A 19505-nucleotide genomic window follows, 5' to 3' on the forward strand; every position below is an offset into this window, starting at 1 on the left:
TAGGATACAACCCACTGTGTTTACCTCTGAATGAGAGCCAGTGTGGTGTAGTGGCAAGAGTGTTGGACTAGGAGCTGGGAGATCCGGGTTCTAGTCCCCACTCGGCCATGGAAGTTCACTGGGTGACTTTGGGCCAGTCACACTCTCAGCCCAACCCATCTCACAGGGTTGTTGCTGTGAGGATAAAATGGAGAGGAGGAGGAGGAGAATGTAAGCCGCCTTGGGTTCCTTGCAAGAGGAAAAAAGGCGGGGTATAAATGCAATAAATAAATAAATAAATAATCTTCATTCAATATTTCAGTGCTGGCATTTCAGTTCAGCTGAAGTGATATGAACACACTGTGCAGAACTGCTTAACCTCAAATGGACTGGTTTTAATATTGATTGGACTTAAAATTTTATCATGTACAGCCTCTTGACTTTGAAATGGACACAGAAATCACAGCATTGCTCAAATTTAGGAAGTGAGACACTATCATTACCCAGGATAAAAAGATCCAACTTCCTGTTCAAAAATAAGCACTGAGAAGAGATGCCTACCCACCTAGAACTCTTCAGAAACTCATGACATCCACTAAGCAGTCTTCTCACATTAGTGTACTAATTCATCATGAACTATCCTTCTTACATTAGAGTGGCAAGTGGGGCCATTCTCTATAAGATGACTACCCATACATTCATTAGTCCCAACTGCTGAATAGTGAGCTACAATCCCAACAATTTATTTATTATTTCGATTAACCCCCTGCCCTTCAAATATGTTATCAGGGTGGTTTACTAATACATTAGCATAAGCTAAAAAACAGCAATACTATAAAAGCAGCATCCAAACAAAACAGATCAACGAAATTAAAACACCTAGGAAAATAAGGTCTTCACCTGGCACTGCCAAGGCATCAGAAAGGATGTCATGGAAAGCATTCCAAAGCCTAGGCATGACCACTGAAAAGACCCTCTCCCTGTTAGCACATCACACTAACTAAAAGACCCATCACACCTCAGACAGGAGAACTTGGAGAAGGACCTCTAGTGAGAATCTCAAAGTAGGGACAGACACATGTTCTTTCAAGTACATTTGCCCTCAAGCACTTCAAGACCAACACTTCGAATTGAGCCTTTAAATGCACTGGGAACCACTAGCCCAGACTTCCCCAACCTGATGCCTTTCCAGATGTGTTAGACTACGACTCCCATCACCACCACAAGCATGGCCGTAGTTGTAGCCCAAGACATCTGGAAGGCACCATTTTGGGAAGCCTGGGCTAGCTTAATAGACTTATAATGCCCAGCCCCAGTTAGGAGTCTAGCAGCTGCATTCTAAACTGCAGTTTACAAACTCACATATAGTGCCTTATAATACTCTATCTCATAGCAGCTTCCCCCACGTTTTCTTTGCCAAGTAGGAGGAACTCCCAGCTTTTTGCCCAAAACTTGCTAGCAAAAGGTGCTGGCGCCTCAGCTTCAGTGTGTTGGACCCAATGAAGTTAGCTGAACTCAATTCCCAATGAAATCAATGGGGCTCAAGTTCTAACTAAGACTAACCTATCTAATGATTTACACGGGGTTTAAATTCAACTGCATCTGGATGCAAAGGTTCATCAATACGTCATTATTACTCAGAAGTCACAGATTCTCCTCCTCGATGGATTGATCTCGATGGGTTGGACTCGATGGCCTTGTAGGCCCCTTCCAACCCTACTATTCTATGATTCTATGATTCCTCCAGCAACTAAACAAGTGAGGACCAGAACAGACATTACTTTAAATCTGTGCAATGGGTTTTTATTCTTACTCTAGAGTAGGCACGGGGGGGGCTTGATCAGGATTTCCAAGGCCCCCTACCTCCACTACGGTCCCGATCTACTCTTGAGTACACAGATTTAGGGCGCAATCCTATGCATGTTTAGATGGAGAAAAGGCCTACAACTCCCAGCATGCCCCAGCTGGGGCATGCTGGGAGTTGTAGGCCTTTTCTCCGTCTAAACATGCATAGGATTGCGCCCGCAGGCTGCGCTCCTACACACGGTTCCCTGCGATTCCCCGCAGGGGTTTTTACTTCTGAGTAAGCAGGCCACGGACTGCGGTTAAAGCAACGCCTACTTTGGCCCCGGGAGACGCCCCAGCCCTCCTGGACTCACTCGACGAAGGCCCGGGTGCACAAACAGAGGATAACGTCGGCGCCGCTCCTGCCGCAGCTTTCGCCTCCTCCCCGCAAGACGAGCAGCAGCTCGGCCGCCACCAGGCTCCGCGGCGCCTCGCGCCGCATCGCGCCTCCGCGGCCGCGTCTCGAGGCAGCTCACGGCGAGCGCCCCGCGCCTCCCCGGAAGAAAAGCTCGGCGGATCTGGCCAGGGACGGGCTTTTCCGGCGGACGTGGATCTCCGCGCGTGTTACACCCATCAGGGTCCGGGAATGGGGAGTAGCCGCCTGAGAATAGTGGCGTGCCGTGCCTCCGAGGCAGCGAGAAAGCCCTTCCCGCTCCGCAGCTTTGGATCGGGCGTCACCATAATGTAAAACTCCGGCGGTGTGCGGGGCGTCCTGGATAATTTTGAGGCCGTTTTCCTCCTTCCCCCACGTCCTCCTGCGTGGTGAAAGGCAGCTGCCTGTGGGAAACAACGGGGGAATGCGGGGGTTTTGTGAATCTGTGATTAGGCAGCGGCGTGTCGTCGTCGTCATCCCCGCCCCCCCCCCCAAAAAAAACACACATAAGCAAAGACGAGCAATCATACTTTTTATAACGAATACTTGGCACAGGGTGCATGGCTCAGCGACTATGGTAGCCTTGCCTCAACAGTTATTTTATATTTATGGTAAAGGTGTCCCCAGCCAGTCGTGTCCGATTCTAGGGTGCGGTGCTCATCCCCGTTTCTAAGCCGAAGAGCCAGCGCTGTCCGAAGACGCTTCCGTGGCCACGTGGCCGGCATGACTGAACACCGATGCGCACGGAACGCTGTTACCTTTCCCGTCGAGGCGGTACCTATTTACCTACTTGCAATTTCTTGCTTTCGAACTGCTAGGTTGGCAGAAGCTGGGACTGAAGACGGGAGCTCGCTCCGTCACGCGGCACTCGGGTCTCGAACTGCTGTCCTGCCGACCTTCCGGTCTGCAGTTCAGCGTCTTAACCACTAAGCCACCGCGGCCCTATGGTAGCCTTGCCTCAACAATTATTTATGGTGGCTACCCATTATCTGAATGTATGCCCCCTAGATCAGCCTGCTGCAACATGGTGTCCTGCAGATGTGTTGGACTGGAAAGGTTCCCCCTGTGCAAGCACCGGGTCATTACTGACCCTTAGAAGGACGCCGCTTGCGCTGGCGTCTTCATGGAAGACTATAGCGGGGTGGTTTGCCATTGCCTTCCCCAGTCGTGACTACCTTTCCCCCAGCAAGCTGGGTACTCATTTCACCGACCTCGGGAGGATGGTCGACCTGAGCCGGCTACCCGAGACCCGGCTTCTGCTGGGATCGAACTCAGGTCGTGAGGGAGAGTTTCGGTTGCAATACTGCCGCCTACCGCTGCACCACACGAGGCTCCCATAACCCTCAAGACAGCATAGTAGTTTTTTTTTTTTTACCAACCTGGTGCCCTTCTGATGTGTTGGATAACAACTCCCCTAATCCCATTATTAAGGCAGTTATAGTCCAACATATGCTCTAGATGTTATGAACAGTTATTTTGGAGTGTGCTGCTTTAGCCTTTCCCTGGATGAAAACACAGTATATATACCCATCCTCCAATACTCCTCTGCCATCACAGCCTTTTCCCTCTAGTTTTATATGCCACAGTGCTTAATGTTTAAAATGAGAGGTACCAGCCCTCCAGCTTGCCTGGAAGCCACATCCTTAGTCCCAGAACTGCTTCCCTATAAAATCAAAATAAGTCAGAGTTGTTTGTGATTACTCAGTAGGGGCAAGAAAACATATTGCATATGCTCAAAAGCACTCTTTATTTCACATGTTTTAGAGCTTTGATGCCTCACTATCTGAGGTCTATTTAAAAATAGTGAAGGAGATGCACTGGAGGTTCATGGAGTCATTCAAAGGGCCCGCAAACTTCAGTGAGTGAGCAATCTCAAAAGCAGGAAAAAAGCTCTGTGTGAAGAAGCCCTCTGCCTACTCACTTCGTGCAGGGACCAGGAGCAGCAAAGAAAAGTCCTCCAGTCCTGAGGTCTCTATCCATTGTTGTTGTGCTTGTTGGTGATGGCGTGGGAGGAAGAGCGAGTAAGGATTTAATCAGAAGCAAATCCCACTATGTTTATTGGGGATTGTTCAGTCGTGTCCGACTCTTCTTGACCCCATGGACCATAGCACGCCAGGCCTTCCTGTCCTGCGCTCTCTCCCGGAGCGTGCTCAAGTCCATATTCATTGCATCAGTGATGCTATCTAGCCATCTCATCCTCTGCCGTCCCCTTCTCCTTTTGCCTTCAGTCTTGCCCAGCATCAGGGTCAGGATTGTAATGGGGATTACTCCCTAGTAAGTGTGTATGTTTGCAGCATAAGAGCATGGATTATAGTTTGCAGTACATTCCCACACTCTCCCTTGCCAATGTGCCATATTGAGTTTGCAATTAATCAATAAATGTTTAAGATGCCATACAACTCTTTGCTGGTCCCAGCCATTCCATCAGCCCCATCTGGATTTGGGCCTGAAAGACTAAGGACAACTGTGGCTGCATGGAGGGTAAGTTTTAAGCAAGCACGTTTGGGGACATTGCATAGTTCTGTCCTGAAAGCAAGCAAGAGGTTAATTAGCTTGCCTTCTGTAAAATTTAAATTATAAGAGTTCTAATCATGCACATATATTTGAATATGTAAATTAGCATATGCAAAGTTGCACAATTTTTTATCCATTGGGCCTGAGCCCCGGATCTTTTCGGTTCCTAGCACTGCCCCCGCAAAGAGGTGTTGTTGTTTGCTGTAAGGGATGAGGAATGTAGAAACAGTTGTAAAATATGGCACGGTTGGGAGGGGGGAGAGAAGTATTACCTGGCAGTCTAAAGAGCCCCCCACTCCCCTTAGGCCATGAAGCTCAGGCTGAAAATGACGCAGCTGCATCCCTGAGCACCACTGCCAGTGTTGGAGGATGGAGGTCGGTCAAAACGTCTCCTCCCCCTTCTGCAGCTACACGCCAATGACGCGCAAGGTCTCGCTGCATTGCGGCTTATGTTGTGCGCCCCCCTCCCTCCGCAGATTCCCCGCCTGCTCCTTCAATGAATCTGCGCAGGCTGCGCTGGGCCCAGGGGCACGACTGGAGCCGGCCGGCGGGGCATTTGCCCCGCTCCAGAACAGAGGCACGGACGCTCCCGCGTGCTCCTGGATCTGCGCGGGGACTGCCCGCCGGTGCCGAACTGCTACGGTCGGAAGAGCCCTTCGATGGAGCGGCAAGGTGAGGGCGGGCGGGAAGGGCGCGCCTCGCCAGGGGAGCTGGGCCGTAAGCGGAGGAGCGGAGCTCTGCTGTCGGAGACGACGGGAGAGGCGGGCGGAGGGATGGCGAAGCCAGAGAAAAACAGCAGGACCGCGGGGGAGAAGGACAATGGAAAGTAAGAGGTGGGAAGGGCACTTCCGTCGCGCAAACGCTGAGTCAGGCTTACCTGGGCTGGATCGCAGCGGGGCTTGCCTCTGAGTAAGACATGCCTAAGATTGCATTGCCGGTGCCGCTCAGTGACTGGAGGGAGGGCTGATGAAATTGGAAATTGGTAACTAGAAGGGCGCCCAAGTGGTAAAATGCCCCTGGTGATGTGACGCCGACTGTACTGTTTGCACCGCATCAAACAACGCGTGCGTTCTGTCTCTAGGGCCAGCATGAAGAAACGGCTTTTCCCCTTGAGTTGCTTTCTTTCATTTTAAACGGAAGATGACCAGCATAAGTGCATTTTATTCTTCTGGACAGGAAGACCTGAACTGGCTGATCGACGTCTTGAAAAAATGGATGTACCCAAATAATGAGCTGGGCAATTTTGAAGACTACACAATATACATCTTATGGGTATTAACACCGTTCATACTCCTGTTTTCACCTGTTTTAGTCATTCTTGGCTTTATTTATCTTTCTAATGCTCTCCTTCATATTTATAAGCTAAAAATTAATTTGAAGGGAGATTATCAGAGCAAATCATGGGACAACGGAAGGAGGGCAGTGTCTTATCTCTGGGACATGTATGGCAGAGTGTGGCATGGTAAGCATGATTTTCTTCCCCTTTGGAAATTGCATATTTTCTTCCCCTTTGGAAATTGCATAGCACATGGACAGTGCTAGGTTCATTTTTGAAAGCTTTGTTTAAAGTACTATGGAAATAGGTTTTAATGATAATACTTGGCATTTATATCATGTATTTAAAGTGATAGTGCTTCAGATACGTTATCTCAGTAATCCTGACAACAACTCTGTAACGTAGACTACTGTTATTATCCCCCTATTACAAAGGGGATGCTGCAATATTAGGCTGCAAACCTATTCCCATTTCCCTAGACATAAGCCTAACTGAACACATGAGACTTATTTCTAAGTAGACATGTATAGGATTGCATGGTTTGGCTGCAATCCTTTGCACACTTACCTGGGAGTAAGCGCCATTGAACTCAGTGGGACTTGCTTCTGCATAGACATGTATAGAATTGTGGTGCCAGTGAGTTTGTGGGGAAGGACTTCCAGGCTCATGCCATACTCTTAGTGCAATCCAATGGATGTCTACTCAGAAGTAAGCCCCATTGAGTTGAATGGGACCTACTCCCAGGTAAGTGTGTATAGGATTGCAGCCTTAGGGCACAATCCTATGCATGTTTAGACAGAAAAAAGTCCTACAACTCCCAGCATTCCCCAGCCAGATATGCTGGCTGGGGAATGCTGGGAGTTGTAGGACTTTTTTCTGTCTAAACATGCATAGGATTTCACCCTTAGTCACCAGAGTACCAGCTCATCATTTCGGATTCTACCTAATAAAATAACATTGCTAAATTATGACCCATTTGCTTTATTTTATTATTACACAATATGATCATTTTATCTTACAGTATTATACAAATGGGATTCTTGAATGCTCATCCATCTTGGAACATAATTTCCGAGCAGCTAATACTAATTTGGATTATCACTACATTTGTCATTCTTGCATAGTGTTGCATCAGTATGTGTTGTTCTTTAAAACGGTTTGTGCTAGTTTGAGGGCTTAGTATGTCCTTTGTTTCTGCTGCTTTGCTACTTTGGCCGTACCATCAGGAAACTTGAATATGTGGTAGCACAATAATTATATAATTCCATACTGTCATGGAAATATTTTTCCATGATAGTATGATAATGTTAGAAATATTCTGACATCCGTTGAAGTGAAAGTACTCATTATTCAAACCACAAGAGGGTGAATGGCAGTGCCTGATATTTTTGGAGTCCCCGTGCTCTGTGAACGTCGGCTCTTAGGTAGCAGATACAGCATGTTTCAGCTTCACGTACGATGCAACACAGCTGAAATTAGCACTGCAGAAGTGCTCTAGATTCCTCTGACAGACAATGAGAATCAATTGGATTCATACGTTTGAGGGGGAGACTGTTATAAGAATAAAAGAAGAGCTGTGCTGGATCAAACCAAAGGCCTGTAGTCCAGCATTCTGTTCACACAGTGGCCAACCAGCTGCCAGTGGGAAAGCCACAAGTAGGACATGTATGCAGTAGCCCCCTCCCACCCATGTTCCCAGTTACTGGTGTACATAGGCACACTGCCTCGATAATGGAAATAGCATATAGCCATCAAGACTAATAGCCATTGATAGCCTTATCCTCCATGAATTTGTCTAATTCCTTTTTGAAGCCATCCAAATTGGTGGCTGTCACTATATCTTGTGGTAGTGATTCCATAGTTTCACTATGCGCTGTCTGAAGAAGTACTTTTATCTGTCCTGAATCTCCCACCAATCACCTTCAGAGGATGATCCTGGGTTCTAGTATCGGGAGAGAGGGAGAAAAATGTTTTTGTATCTACTTTCTCTACACCGTGCATAAGTTTGTACACCTCTATCGTGTCACCTTTTTTAAAAAAAGCTAAACAGCCCCAGATATTGTAACCTTTCCTCATAGGGGAGATGCTCCAGCCTCTTGATAATTTTAGTTGCCCTTTTCTGTACCTTTTGCAACTCAAGAATATCCTTTTTTTTAGGTGCATCGACCAGAACTGTACATGGTATTCTAAGTGTGGTTGGACCATAGATTTGTATAAAGGCAGTATGAGTCATAGTGGGCCACATGTGGATGATGGACCCTATTCCACTAATGAATGGTGGTGTGCATTTTCAGGAAAGTTTTGAACTGGAAAAATTTTCTATGATTTCTAAATGAAATTAGGCTCATTTGCATAGGAAAATTTTCTGTTTGCATCTGAACATGTTCCGATATCCTAGAGCAGGAGTGGGGAACCTGTGGCCCTCCTGACATTTTGTCTTAAAACTCCCATAATCCCTCAGCATTGGTTACGCTGGCTAGAGCTGATGAGATCTGTAGGTCAAAACATTGGGAGAGCCACAAGTTGTGCACCCCTGCCCTAGAGAAAACTAAGTTCGCGTTTTTATTTTACTTGTATTTAGTGAGCAAAGCTAAAAAAAGTGCACCCCATCTTAATGTTTTGTCCCAATGCACCACAAGTATTTGACCTGAAATATCTGAGGAGGAAAAAAATAAAGCACATGTAATATGATTTAAATGTTATATTATGTAGAAATTTTCATTAGAGCACTTGTAAACCTTTAAAGACAATAGCATATTTAAATTTTAGGAAATTTAGGGCGCAATCCTACGCATGTTCAGACAGAGAAAAGGCCTACAACTCCCAGCATGCCCCAGCCAGCAAGGCTGGGGCATGCTGGGAGTTGTAGGCCTTTTCTCTGTCTGAACATGCGTAGGATTGCGCCCTTAAACTCGTACATTGTTTAGACTTAAGGGAAAAACCAAAAGTACTGAAAGCTGTTGACACTACTTAATTTTAGCAACCCAAGGAAATGTGTATGATAAACTGACAACCACTCATCTGGTTCAACGGAGTTCATCTCTCTTCCATCAAGGTTATTATTGGGGCCCCTTCAGTTTTGTTGTTGCTACTTACTCGTTCCATTTCACTCTGAGACATATACGTATTTCAGTGACATGTATGTATTCTCTAACATCCTTGCTGAGGGTAATCACCTGGAAAACATTAATTACAACTTTGAAACTACCAAGCTTGCCTAATATTGTATCTGCAGTTGGCATACGTTCATTTTACTAATGAACTTACAAATGGGAAAAATAAAGCACATCACTCCTAAAGCGTGAATGTCTGAGTCAGTATTACAAGGATCTGTACAGCAAAATACAGATTTGAGTCCATTCTTGACTCAGTCACTGCACTTGACACTGACTGCAATTTCTTCTGTTACTTCCTGCTAACCTGAAGGGCTTGATTGTATTGAAGCATTGCTAAAAGTCTTGTATTCTGTACTTTGAACAGGTTATGAGGTGCATGGGATGGATAAAGTACCAGAAGGACCAGGGCTTGTTGTATGTTACCATGGAGCTTTTCCTCTAGACTATTACTACTTTGTATCTAGACTGCATTCACAGACAGGCAGATTCTGTCACACAGTGGTTGATTACCATTTTTCCAAAATACCAGGTAAAATGTAGTGTACGTGCCTTGCAATTTTTTTTTTAAAAAATTACACTATAATGTTAAAATGACATGTTACCAGTATTGGTCCCGAAACATAGGCACATCTGGGTTTTTTGTCCTGTCAAGAAATGCTTGCTCTTCTTGAACATGTGTTGACACTTTGACTGGAAATAATATCTTTCTGGACTGGCCCGGGACAAATTATGGTGTGCTTAGCTGGGCAGTGTTAGAACTCTCCAGTTGTGTCCCCAGATTTGTCGCAATTCCTTTTGCTGTGGTTGCCTAGTCTTTAGTTTACTTCTGCATTCACTTGGGCGTATCTAGATGTTGGGATGGCTCTTCCAGAGCCCCTTGCTCTCCTGTGCAGGTATGTGTCAAGCCTGTTCTTCCTCTCACACAAATAAAAGAGATCAAGGTTCGTGTTTTATGCAGTCTCTTATGGCAAATAATTGATAGCGCAATTCTATACATGTGTTCTCAGAAACTTCAGAAATAAGACTCACTGTGTTTGATGAGACTTAGTCTCTAGTAAGTGTGTCTCCAACGTGGTGCCTGTGGGTTCCAATGTGCCCACAGACACCTCTCTTGGCGCCCAACGTCTCTTAGCTCTCTGCTTCTCCTAATTTTTATTTTATTTCTTTTTAACATTATTTTGTTTTAATTGGGAGGCTGGCACAGAGTAGAGTAGTATTTTCTTGATTTCCCCACATTTTATAAAGCCTAAAGATAGGTAGATATTTAAGAGATTTTTTAATATGTCACTTAATACAGAATTTATGTTTGATCTTGGAAGCTCTTGACATAGGTGATATAGATATAGATATATACAGTAGCTGAAGATATTTTACAGATATCATTGTGCAAGATTTTATATCCATGGTCTATGTTGGATATTTTATTCACTGTCTTGAGGTGCAAGCATTATTCACAAACACCATTTGTATGAGAAATACCAATTGTTATAGTGATACTAATTTACTTTGGGGGGAGAAAGTAAAAAAGCAATGATGTCATTGAGTAGGGGCAAAAATTTCCCTTAACACTGGAACTTGTGGAGGAAGTCATGATAGGGGGCAGGGGAGGGAGGTGAGTAATCCACCTTTGTACTTGCAGTCAACTTTCCTTCTCCACTTGGCAAAACGATGGGGATTTCCACTCATTTTTAAATATGTGTAGTTCTATATAGATAACGATACATACTGTGATACTCAGTTCTGAGTATCTAAATTTTCACCAATAACTGATGGAATGAAATATGACCTACTTTGATGGATAGAACAGTTATGATTTAGACCTGGATGGACCATGTTTCTGTCATAAAAATGATTATACCTCGCTTGTTTTTATTTTGGGTTATTTTTTGTTTCAGACAGTGCCTGTTGACATGCCCCATAAATCTATCAACTCCTTGGGGATAAATTGATTTTATCTGCATGAAAAATGGCTCTAGTTTCTAGAGTCATTTTACAATCTCAGATATCTAAAGATGGTATGGGCATTCCTAATTTGAAGATGTATTTTGTTGTATGTCTCTTATGCTTTATTTAAAGTGATTTCAACACTCTTAAAAAAATTAAAATCTCAATTCAGTAAGACAGGTTGGTGAGTGTCTGGGGGATGATAGGGCAATGCCATCCACAACAAGGGAGCACAAGGCTGTGTGCCCTGTTCAATGCGTGCACGCACACACAAATGCACACACCCCACTTTCTCTTGGCTTAGTAGCTAGTCAGCACTATCAGAGTACGTACAACTGATAATATGCTAGTTAGGGAGGAGAAGTGGTATCTAGGAGTGGAGCTTTCTGCTGTGCTCTCAGTTCAATAAACTAGGGATCAATTAAGGTGGAAGGGAAATGTTATTGGAGTCAAACATCTTTATAAAAAACATTTTAGAAAGCTGTGATAAGGCTAAGTAAGCCCTGATACATCTCCTTCAATGTTGAAGGCTGGAATCCTATGTAAACTTAATTGAGAGTAAGTTCTGGTGGACTCAGTGGTACTTACTTCTGAGTATACATAGGATCAGGCTGAATGACTCCATATTTACTTTCAAATTAATGCTATATGTTGGGAGCAAAAGAATATATCAAGGTTTGGTACTTTAGTGGAGAGTTATGTTCTACAGTGTTTGTATAAAGTTCTTGGAATTCCAGACAAAACTTAGAACTGTGGGATGAGCAATCAACTGAATATTTGCATAACTGATTTAATGTAATGTTTAGAAACACAGCTGCATCCTTTCTGTTCTTTAATGAGCGTGTGTGTGCGCGCGCACTCTACCAACTGTGGAACATAGGCGTTGGCCTTGTGGTCTCTTGCTTTTTTCTCTTCACAACTGGTTTCACATAAGTTTATTTTATTAGATAACAAACACATGTGCAGTTAAAGTCAATACCTCTTGTAGCTGAACCTTTCTGTGCACAAATAAGCATAAGAGGAAGGCAGCCTTTAGCTTTTATGTCTACAATGTGGAGAATATACATAGACATGTTCCATATAACAACTTGCACTGCTGATATGTCTTACAGGAATAAAGCTATTTTATAAAGTACAAGGTCTTACACATGACGGAAGAGTGGAATGTGTTGAAATTCTGAAAAAGGGATGCTTATTAGGAGTCTTACCAGGTGGAGTCCGAGAAGCCATCTTTAGTGACGAGAACTACGGTCTCTTGTGGGGTAGCCGCACAGGCTTTGCTCATGTGGCCAGAGATGCAAAAGTGGTGAGTGGCCATGTGCTGCACACTGAAAGTTTTGGTGGTGTGCTCAAACAGAAATATTTGCAGCAGATTAGTAATAAAGCCTTTCATAAGATCCATTAAGATCCAGCCATTTATCCAGGTTTGGTGAGAACAACAAATCTGAAAGTTGTTTGGATTTATTGTGGGATGAGAAATCTTACTGCTGGACAGCTCCACTTGGAACCACCCAAGAGAATATGCAACCTTTGAGCAGGACAGTAATCAGTGGGGCAGAGTTAATGTGCGGAAGCCAACATTGTGTGAGTCAACACCTGCTTCCACAGTGGGACTTTCTCCTTCTTTCTTTCCTCTGGTAGCCCTTTGAAAGTCTGCTTCGGAGTGCCTGCCAATCTTCCACAGCAGATTTTAAGGGGTTGCAGTGGGGAGAGGGAATCCCCCCCCCCCGGGTTTTGCTGATGGAAGCAGTTCTGCCAGCAGAATAATTGAATTGGACCTTACTCAGTGAATGCCTTTGCTTTAGGGGGAAAGGTCAACTGTTACATATGGGGACAAAAGGGAAAAATACCTTCACATGAATGGGTACAAAAGGAAGGGGAATAATCCTTTAAGCAAATGTTTGTCTGTTTCTATTACATGCTTGAGTTTTTCTGACTTTAACGAATGTCTTAGGCCGGACATAGAGGTGAGCATCATTTTATGATTTGTTCAGCAGTTAGAACACTGCTGGTACTGAATCTCTAATAACAATGGATGCAATCTAGTCAAAGTAAGACACTTTTACGTCACATTGATTTTATTGGGAGAGTTTAATATATGGACCATCTTTTCAGTGGGAAATTTCCCACTGAAAATCGATGAGACTTACAAGTGTTTATCTTTGTATGGACTCATGCTCTGTAATAGCTGAAGGGCTATTTGAATTCTATACATAGTATGTATACAGTGTTTGTTAGTAGGAGATAATCCCCTCCTTTTTTTCAGAATTGCAAACAAGTGCATGAAGAGTCTCATTCACACATTTTTTTCAGCACATGAACTGAGCTTTAATGTTCTATGAAAAGCCTACAGCCAACCTGTTGTATAAATTATGGTAACTTTAATTGGCAGCGACTCAGTCTCTTTGATTGCCTAAGCAAGATGATGGCTGTATTCAGACAATAAACTATGACAAACCACAGTTTATTGTTACATGAATGAGCCGAAGGTTCTTAGGCTTACCTCGTCCCTCAATCCTCTAATGCACTGAGATCAGAAGCATTCACTTCCATTTTTAACTCACTGCAGTTTAGCATTAGGTCCAAACCAGGATGAACTGTGGTTAGTATTAAGTATGGTTCACTGAAAGAAGCCAACTGCAAAACTTGGTTTATGAAGCTTGTTTCAGTAAACCTGGGGTGGGCAACTTGTGGCTCTCCAGATGTTTTGGCCTACAACTCCTGTCAGCATAGCCAATGGTGAGGGAGGTGTAGGCGAAAACATCTGGAGGGCCACAAGTTGCCCACCCCTGCAATAAACCATAGCAAGGATTAATCACAGTTTGGATTTGGATGTAACACTAAACTGGTTTATTGAAAATGGAAGTGAAAGCTTCTGATATCCTCATGGCCATGTCAGAGGGGAGCAGGGATCACAGGATCCCAAAGCTCATTTATAATAATAAACCATAGTTCTTCGTTACTTCTGAATGCAGTTGAAATTTCACTTCATTTAATGAAATGGGAATAGCGATGATGAGAAATGTAGATTGTGGGTTCCTTGCAAGAGGAAAAGCGGGGTATAAATGCAATAAATAAATAAATAGATGAAGTGATATGTTTTATTCAAACCTGGTTTAAAAAATATGGCTTCTACCACAAAGAAACAATATCCTCTTTGTGCATGGCTATAGCATCCATGATATAACATCCTCTATTCATGGAGGATACTATGATATTAATGCAGGGTCTTTAAACATTAAAGGCTGAAATATTTACCTAATTGTGGCTACTTTTTCCCCACCTTTCTCAGCCTGTCATCCCTATATTTACAAAAAATCTGCGGGAAGGATACAGAGCCCTTGGAAAAATATGTAAGATGGATTCCACTTGCATCTTCCCATATGCTTACGCCCTCGTGCTATACACTAATTTCAATTGGGCTTCTGTATAATTGTGTAGAATTTTGGCCCTGGAATATTTTTGTTGTTTTGAACTTCCTGCTTTCATGCATCCTTCTGCTGTTTCTCCTGTGTGTGTCTCCACCTTGGACTTTCAGCATGCTGGCTTATCCTAGTTTTCTTTCCTCTGTCTTTGCTCCTCTGTCTTTTTGCGTGATTCTTCCTCTTCAACATCTTTGAATTTCTTTAGGTGTCCAATTGACCCTTGGCCAGTTGATGCAGATTTCTTGGGCTTTAGTCTAGCACACGTTAGCCCATTACCCATTGAAATCAATGAGGCTTAAACATGTATACATTGTGCACTGAATTGAGGCCCTGGTGTTTATTGTGCATGACAACCTAGGCATACATTTTTGCACAGTTATGTGTCAAATGCATGGGCTTTGTTCATTTAACATCAAGGTTTCTCATTCCTAAGCCTGCACCATATTACCATTTATCAAAACATGAGCATATTTCAAATTTTACACACAGGGCCATTCAAGTGGCTGTATGAACGTACCCGATGGCCAATTGTTCCTGTATATGGAGGGTTCCCAGTTAAATTTTGCACATATGTAGGAGATCCCATTCCTTATGATCCAACTATAACAGCTGAAGAACTAGCTGAAAAGGTAAGCTTGGTGTACTGTTGAAACCTATAGAGTATAAATATTCTTAACTGTAATGGTTCTGTGCAGTATAGTACTTACTGCAGAACCCCCACCACTTGTGCAGCAGTGCTTTTGCAACCCAAAATGAGCAGAAGCACTTGTTTCGAGAAGGAAGCAGGTTGGTGGAGCTCACATAAGGGCGCTCTGCCAACCTGCCTCATTTTAGAAACAAGCATTTCAGCTCATTCCAGGGCTTCCCCTAGGAAGTACTAAATCTCCCTTGCGTAAGCGTTGGGTCCCACTTGTGCCACAGAATTGGTGGAACCTACTCCTTGCTGAAGGGCATTGGTGAGTGGGGCAGAAAGGAATTGGTGGGGTTGTAAGCGCCTCCTTGGATTTTGTGGTAAAGCTTTACTTGACTCCAAGATGAATAGTCTTGTCATTTGAATTGATTGGGAATAATGTGTGGATGGCTGAAATGCCACTTAAATTACCATGTACAGGTGCTAACAGAGGGATCACAATCAAGATTGGGAGGAAAGAAAATACATGGAATTCATTCTTGTAGAAAGACAGCTGGAGTGGAGAGAAGCATATTTGGTGTTACTAAATCAGCCTTGTAAATGAGGCCCTCAAAGTTACTAGCATACAAAATGTTTTACTTACCTAGTGCTGGTGCAGAATGGATGGAGCCCCCCCTCCTTCCTCCACCAGCCCATTTGATTTCTGTGTGCATCCAGCATAGAAATGCAGTGGGCTGGTGGCCAAAACACAGATCTTTCTGTCTCCTGGCCACCAGCCCACCATGTTTCTACAGTAGATGTGCAGGAGGCAGGGGTGCTGGAGAAATCCTCGACAGATTTAAATGAGGTCGGATTCCTAAGAATCTGACCTCCAAAATCAGCAGTGGACCGACTCTCCCGCCAGTGTTGCCACCACGAGGGAGAGCAGGAGGATTGCTGCAATTTATGCGTAACTAAGCACTTTACTGCCACAGTTTGCATAAAATACGCTAACTACAGCTGTAATTTGCCCAAGATAAGTACATTGCTTATGTCATTTATGTGTCTTGCCATTTTTTAGGGGGACAACTTATGTTAAAATCTGCAAGCTGTGCCGGAGACTCTGGGGAAATCTGTTGGGCCCCAAGGGGGTTGGATTTCCCTGCAACAGACATTCCCCGGACCAGAGGAAGGCAGATTCACACATCCCTAATAGGAGTTGAAGCCCCATCCTGTATGATCAGCATAGTAACCAAGTAGGCTGGTGGCAGAGGTCCATTTCTCTCCTGCCAGCTTGCTGTGTTCCTGTGTTGGACATGCAGCGAAACTCTTCCTTGCACTTGCAGCATGGAAATGCAGCAGCCTGGCAGTGGAGGAATGGAAAGCTCTGTCCCTTCACCACCAGCCCACCATGTTTCGGCGTTAGACGCGCAGGGGTTTCTCCTGATACATATCTACCATAGCAACACAGCAGGCCAGGAGTGGAGGGAAGGAGCTAGCCTTCTTAGTTCCTGTGCTAACAGGAAATACGCTGGGTGCCCAGTATGGAAATACAGTGGGCTGCCAAAGGAGGGAAGAAGCACTCAACACTTCTGCTGGCTGCCCACTTGATTTCTACGCTGTGTGAGAAGGAGGGAGCTTCCCTCCCGCCTCACCTGGTGCAGAGTGCAAGGCCGAGCACTCCATCCTTGCGGCAACCTGCTTGCTCACCTGGGTGACTTTCCCAGTTGCCAATGGTGATCAGGTAAGTGGTTATATATAAGGCTACATTAGAATTAACTTTTTTCACAAAGGAAAGATTTAGCCTACAACTTGATACCCAGTTCACTTCTGAGTAGACATGTGTCGGTTTGTACTGTCAGCCAAGCTGAGTAAATGTCCACAGCTGAACACAGTATCCTATTCCTTGTAGGTAAGGCTGAGCTTTTCCATTTAGCTTGCTTTCATTAATATCTCACCACTCCCCAGACAATGTCGTTCAATAAAAAGAGGCATGGGGGTACACAATTATACAAGTCCTGGTGGTTCTTTAGATGAATTTTAAGGAGTTGTTGCTGCCTCCTTTTGGTCATAGCTATGCTGTGGTACAATGACTGTAAGGAGAGAGGACATTGTGTTAGCACAGAGCAGGGATGGGCAGCTTGGGGCTGATTACACACACACACACACACGCACACACATACACCCTGCCATGGGCCATACTCCCACCGCTGCTGCTGCTGCAAAAAGAAAAGGGTGTAGAGAGGGAGTCTATTCTAAGTATCCGTAGCTTGTTTTCAAGCTAAATTTGTCCATTCTGAGCCGCTGTCGTGGTTTGCCGCCAACTTTTGGTGGCAACCTGTGATCCCCTCTTTTTCCCCTGAAAAAAATAAATAAGGGCAACGGAGGGTGGCTGGGGCCACACGGGGGGGGGGGAGAGCAGCAGCAACCACATGTGGCCTGTGGATGTGTGTTGCTCACCCTGGCATAAAGGTAGGTGATGAGCTGCCCCCTTGCACTGCGCCTGAGATGCTGGTGGAGGACCCTGTGTGCCCCTGTATCAGTGCAGTGGCTCATGGGATGAGGCAGTGCGTTTGGTTAGCTTGTTAAGAAGGGCTTAAGGTGAAAATGGGAATCCATCGGAGAGATTGGGGGGGGGGGTGGATTGACAAGTGAGCAATTAAAAATGAGCTTAAATTATTGCTTCAACCCCAGTTTTGAACTTGGGTTGACACTGAAAATGCCTAATTCAGATGTTGCTCAGATACTCTGCTGAGAACTGCGAAGGGAAAATTAAAAATATTCTTTTCCTTTTTTTTTTACTCTCTTTTTCAGACAAAGACTGCAATAAAAGAGCTCAGAGATAAACACCAAAAAATACCAGGTAGCATACAAAGAGCTCTGTTGGATCGATTTCATAAACATCCAGACAATGAATAATGGGGTACCTTTTTTGTAAAGTTAGACAATTTCCCTCTAAGGAGTTTACTTACGTTATGAGGAGTTTACATACATCGCAGTGGACTTTAAAAAAAACCCCCATCATTCAAGAGGTTACAAATTCAATATACCTGTGTCAGATATGCAGGTGGAGTACGGCTCACGCACTTCAGCGAGGCTGGATGTGGCGGCCTACATCTCTTCTGCTGGCAAGTGGAAGGAAGACCTGTATTTGCTGATTTGGACTTTTTCAAGCAGATCAGGTCCAGAGATTACCAGCTTTCTTTCATACAGCCACAAGATATTCTGAGCCTTGATGAACTTAATACCATGAAATGAAATTTGCTTGAACCCCTTATTTTCTACCAACTCCAGAGTCAGTGGACTCAATGGGGGTGCATCCTTAAAAAAAACTGATAGAAAATGATAATCAAGATAATTAGGAAGCACTTATAATGAACCCCTTAATCATTCCTATTCTAAAGTAGGCATAGAAATGTGACTAGATGTCCTGCAAAGAACTACATGTCATCCATCTGAAATATTTAAAGGTTGTGTATGAGTTGCAGGATAAATTATGCTGTTCTCTATTAATTAGAACTGCTCTGCACTCTTGCATTCCGTAACTAAGATTGTTTTGTTTATGTCAGCTTCCCTCCTTTGATGAAGAAACAAAGCTAGTGCATGGTATTGTAGGGATGGCAACTTTCATTCCTGGGCAAGGTGCTCAAGAGGGTGATTGCTGGCCAACTCCAGTCACTCTTGGATGAAACTCATTTTCTAGATACATTGCAGTTGGATGAAATTTATTTATTTATTTATTTATTTATTAAATTTATTAATCGCCCATCTGGCTGGTCACCCAGCCACTCTGGGCGATGTACAAAGTATATAATAAAACAATTTAAAACAAAATTCTACAATAAAAACATTTTCTAAAATACCCTAACCCACCCCAAATGCCTGCCTGAACAACCACATTTTTAATGCATGGCAGAAGCTCATTAAAGAGGGGGCATGGCAGAGTTCCCTAGGGAGGGAGTTCCACAGAGTGGGGGCCACCACAGAAAAGGCCCTCTCCCTTGTCCCCACTAGTCTAGCTGTCCTGGCTGATGGGACAGAGAGAAGGCCATCCGAGGCTGATCTTGTTAAGCGGCCTGTCTGGTGTTGCTGGAGGCGCTCCTTAAGATAGGCCAGAACCATATAGGGTTTTAAAGGTCAAAACCAACACCTTGAATTTGGCCCGGAAAACAACTGGTAACCAGTGCAACTCCTTCAGCACTAGAGTGATGTGATCTTGCCGGCGGCTGCCTTTAATCAGGCGAGCTGCCGCGTTCTGTACCAGCTGCAGCTTCCAAACCGTCTTCAAGGGTAACCCCATGTAGAGTGCATTACAGTAGTCTAAACAAGAGGAGACCAGAGCATGAGAGTTGGCCCTGAAACTGCCTTGATCACCCTTTGAGCTGTCTTTGATGGGAGAGAGATGGGCTGTGTGTGCTTTTGA

At 44.3% G+C, this 19505-nt stretch overlaps 2 protein-coding genes across 4 annotated transcripts in view; one reads left to right on the forward strand and one right to left on the reverse strand.

Annotated features, from left to right (window-relative positions):
* Positions 1 to 2344, reverse strand: part of TGS1 (trimethylguanosine synthase 1) — a 29441-nt gene extending 27097 nt beyond the window's left edge. For all 3 annotated transcript variants that reach the window (XM_084849505.1, XM_084849506.1, XM_084849507.1), the window contains exon 1: positions 2139 to 2344. In XM_084849505.1, coding sequence (XP_084705631.1) covers positions 2139 to 2266 — 128 coding nt within the window. In that variant the 5' untranslated portion in view covers positions 2267 to 2344. The remainder of the gene's footprint in view (positions 1 to 2138) is intronic.
* Positions 2345 to 3560: 1216 nt separating this feature from the next.
* LOC146346948 (DGAT1/2-independent enzyme synthesizing storage lipids-like) lies at positions 3561 to 18001 on the forward strand. The gene is made up of 6 exons (XM_084849508.1): positions 3561 to 6173; positions 9468 to 9632; positions 12160 to 12353; positions 14340 to 14400; positions 14962 to 15101; positions 17897 to 18001. Exons 1-6 carry the CDS (start codon positions 5852 to 5854, stop codon positions 17999 to 18001), a joined length of 987 nt encoding a protein of 328 aa, XP_084705634.1. The 5' UTR covers positions 3561 to 5851.
* Positions 18002 to 19505: the final 1504 nt, after the last annotated feature.

The sequence above is a fragment of the Heloderma suspectum genome, chromosome 4 (assembly GCF_057233095.1).
Source record: "Heloderma suspectum isolate Gila_16-S chromosome 4, 16-S_ref, whole genome shotgun sequence".
In the NCBI taxonomy this organism is placed as follows: domain Eukaryota; kingdom Metazoa; phylum Chordata; class Lepidosauria; order Squamata; family Helodermatidae; genus Heloderma; species Heloderma suspectum.

Bases quoted from the DNA above. Each gene is read 5' to 3' on its own strand.
- LOC146346948 (XM_084849508.1), top strand. From the start codon at position 5,852: ATGACCAGCATAAGTGCATTTTATTCTTCTGGACAGGAAGACCTGAAC. The intron at 14,401-14,961 runs GTAAGATGGATT...TTTTACACACAG, and splicing joins CAGAGCCCTTGGAAAAATAT to GGCCATTCAAGTGGCTGTAT. The intron at 15,102-17,896 runs GTAAGCTTGGTG...TCTCTTTTTCAG, and splicing joins CTGAAGAACTAGCTGAAAAG to ACAAAGACTGCAATAAAAGA.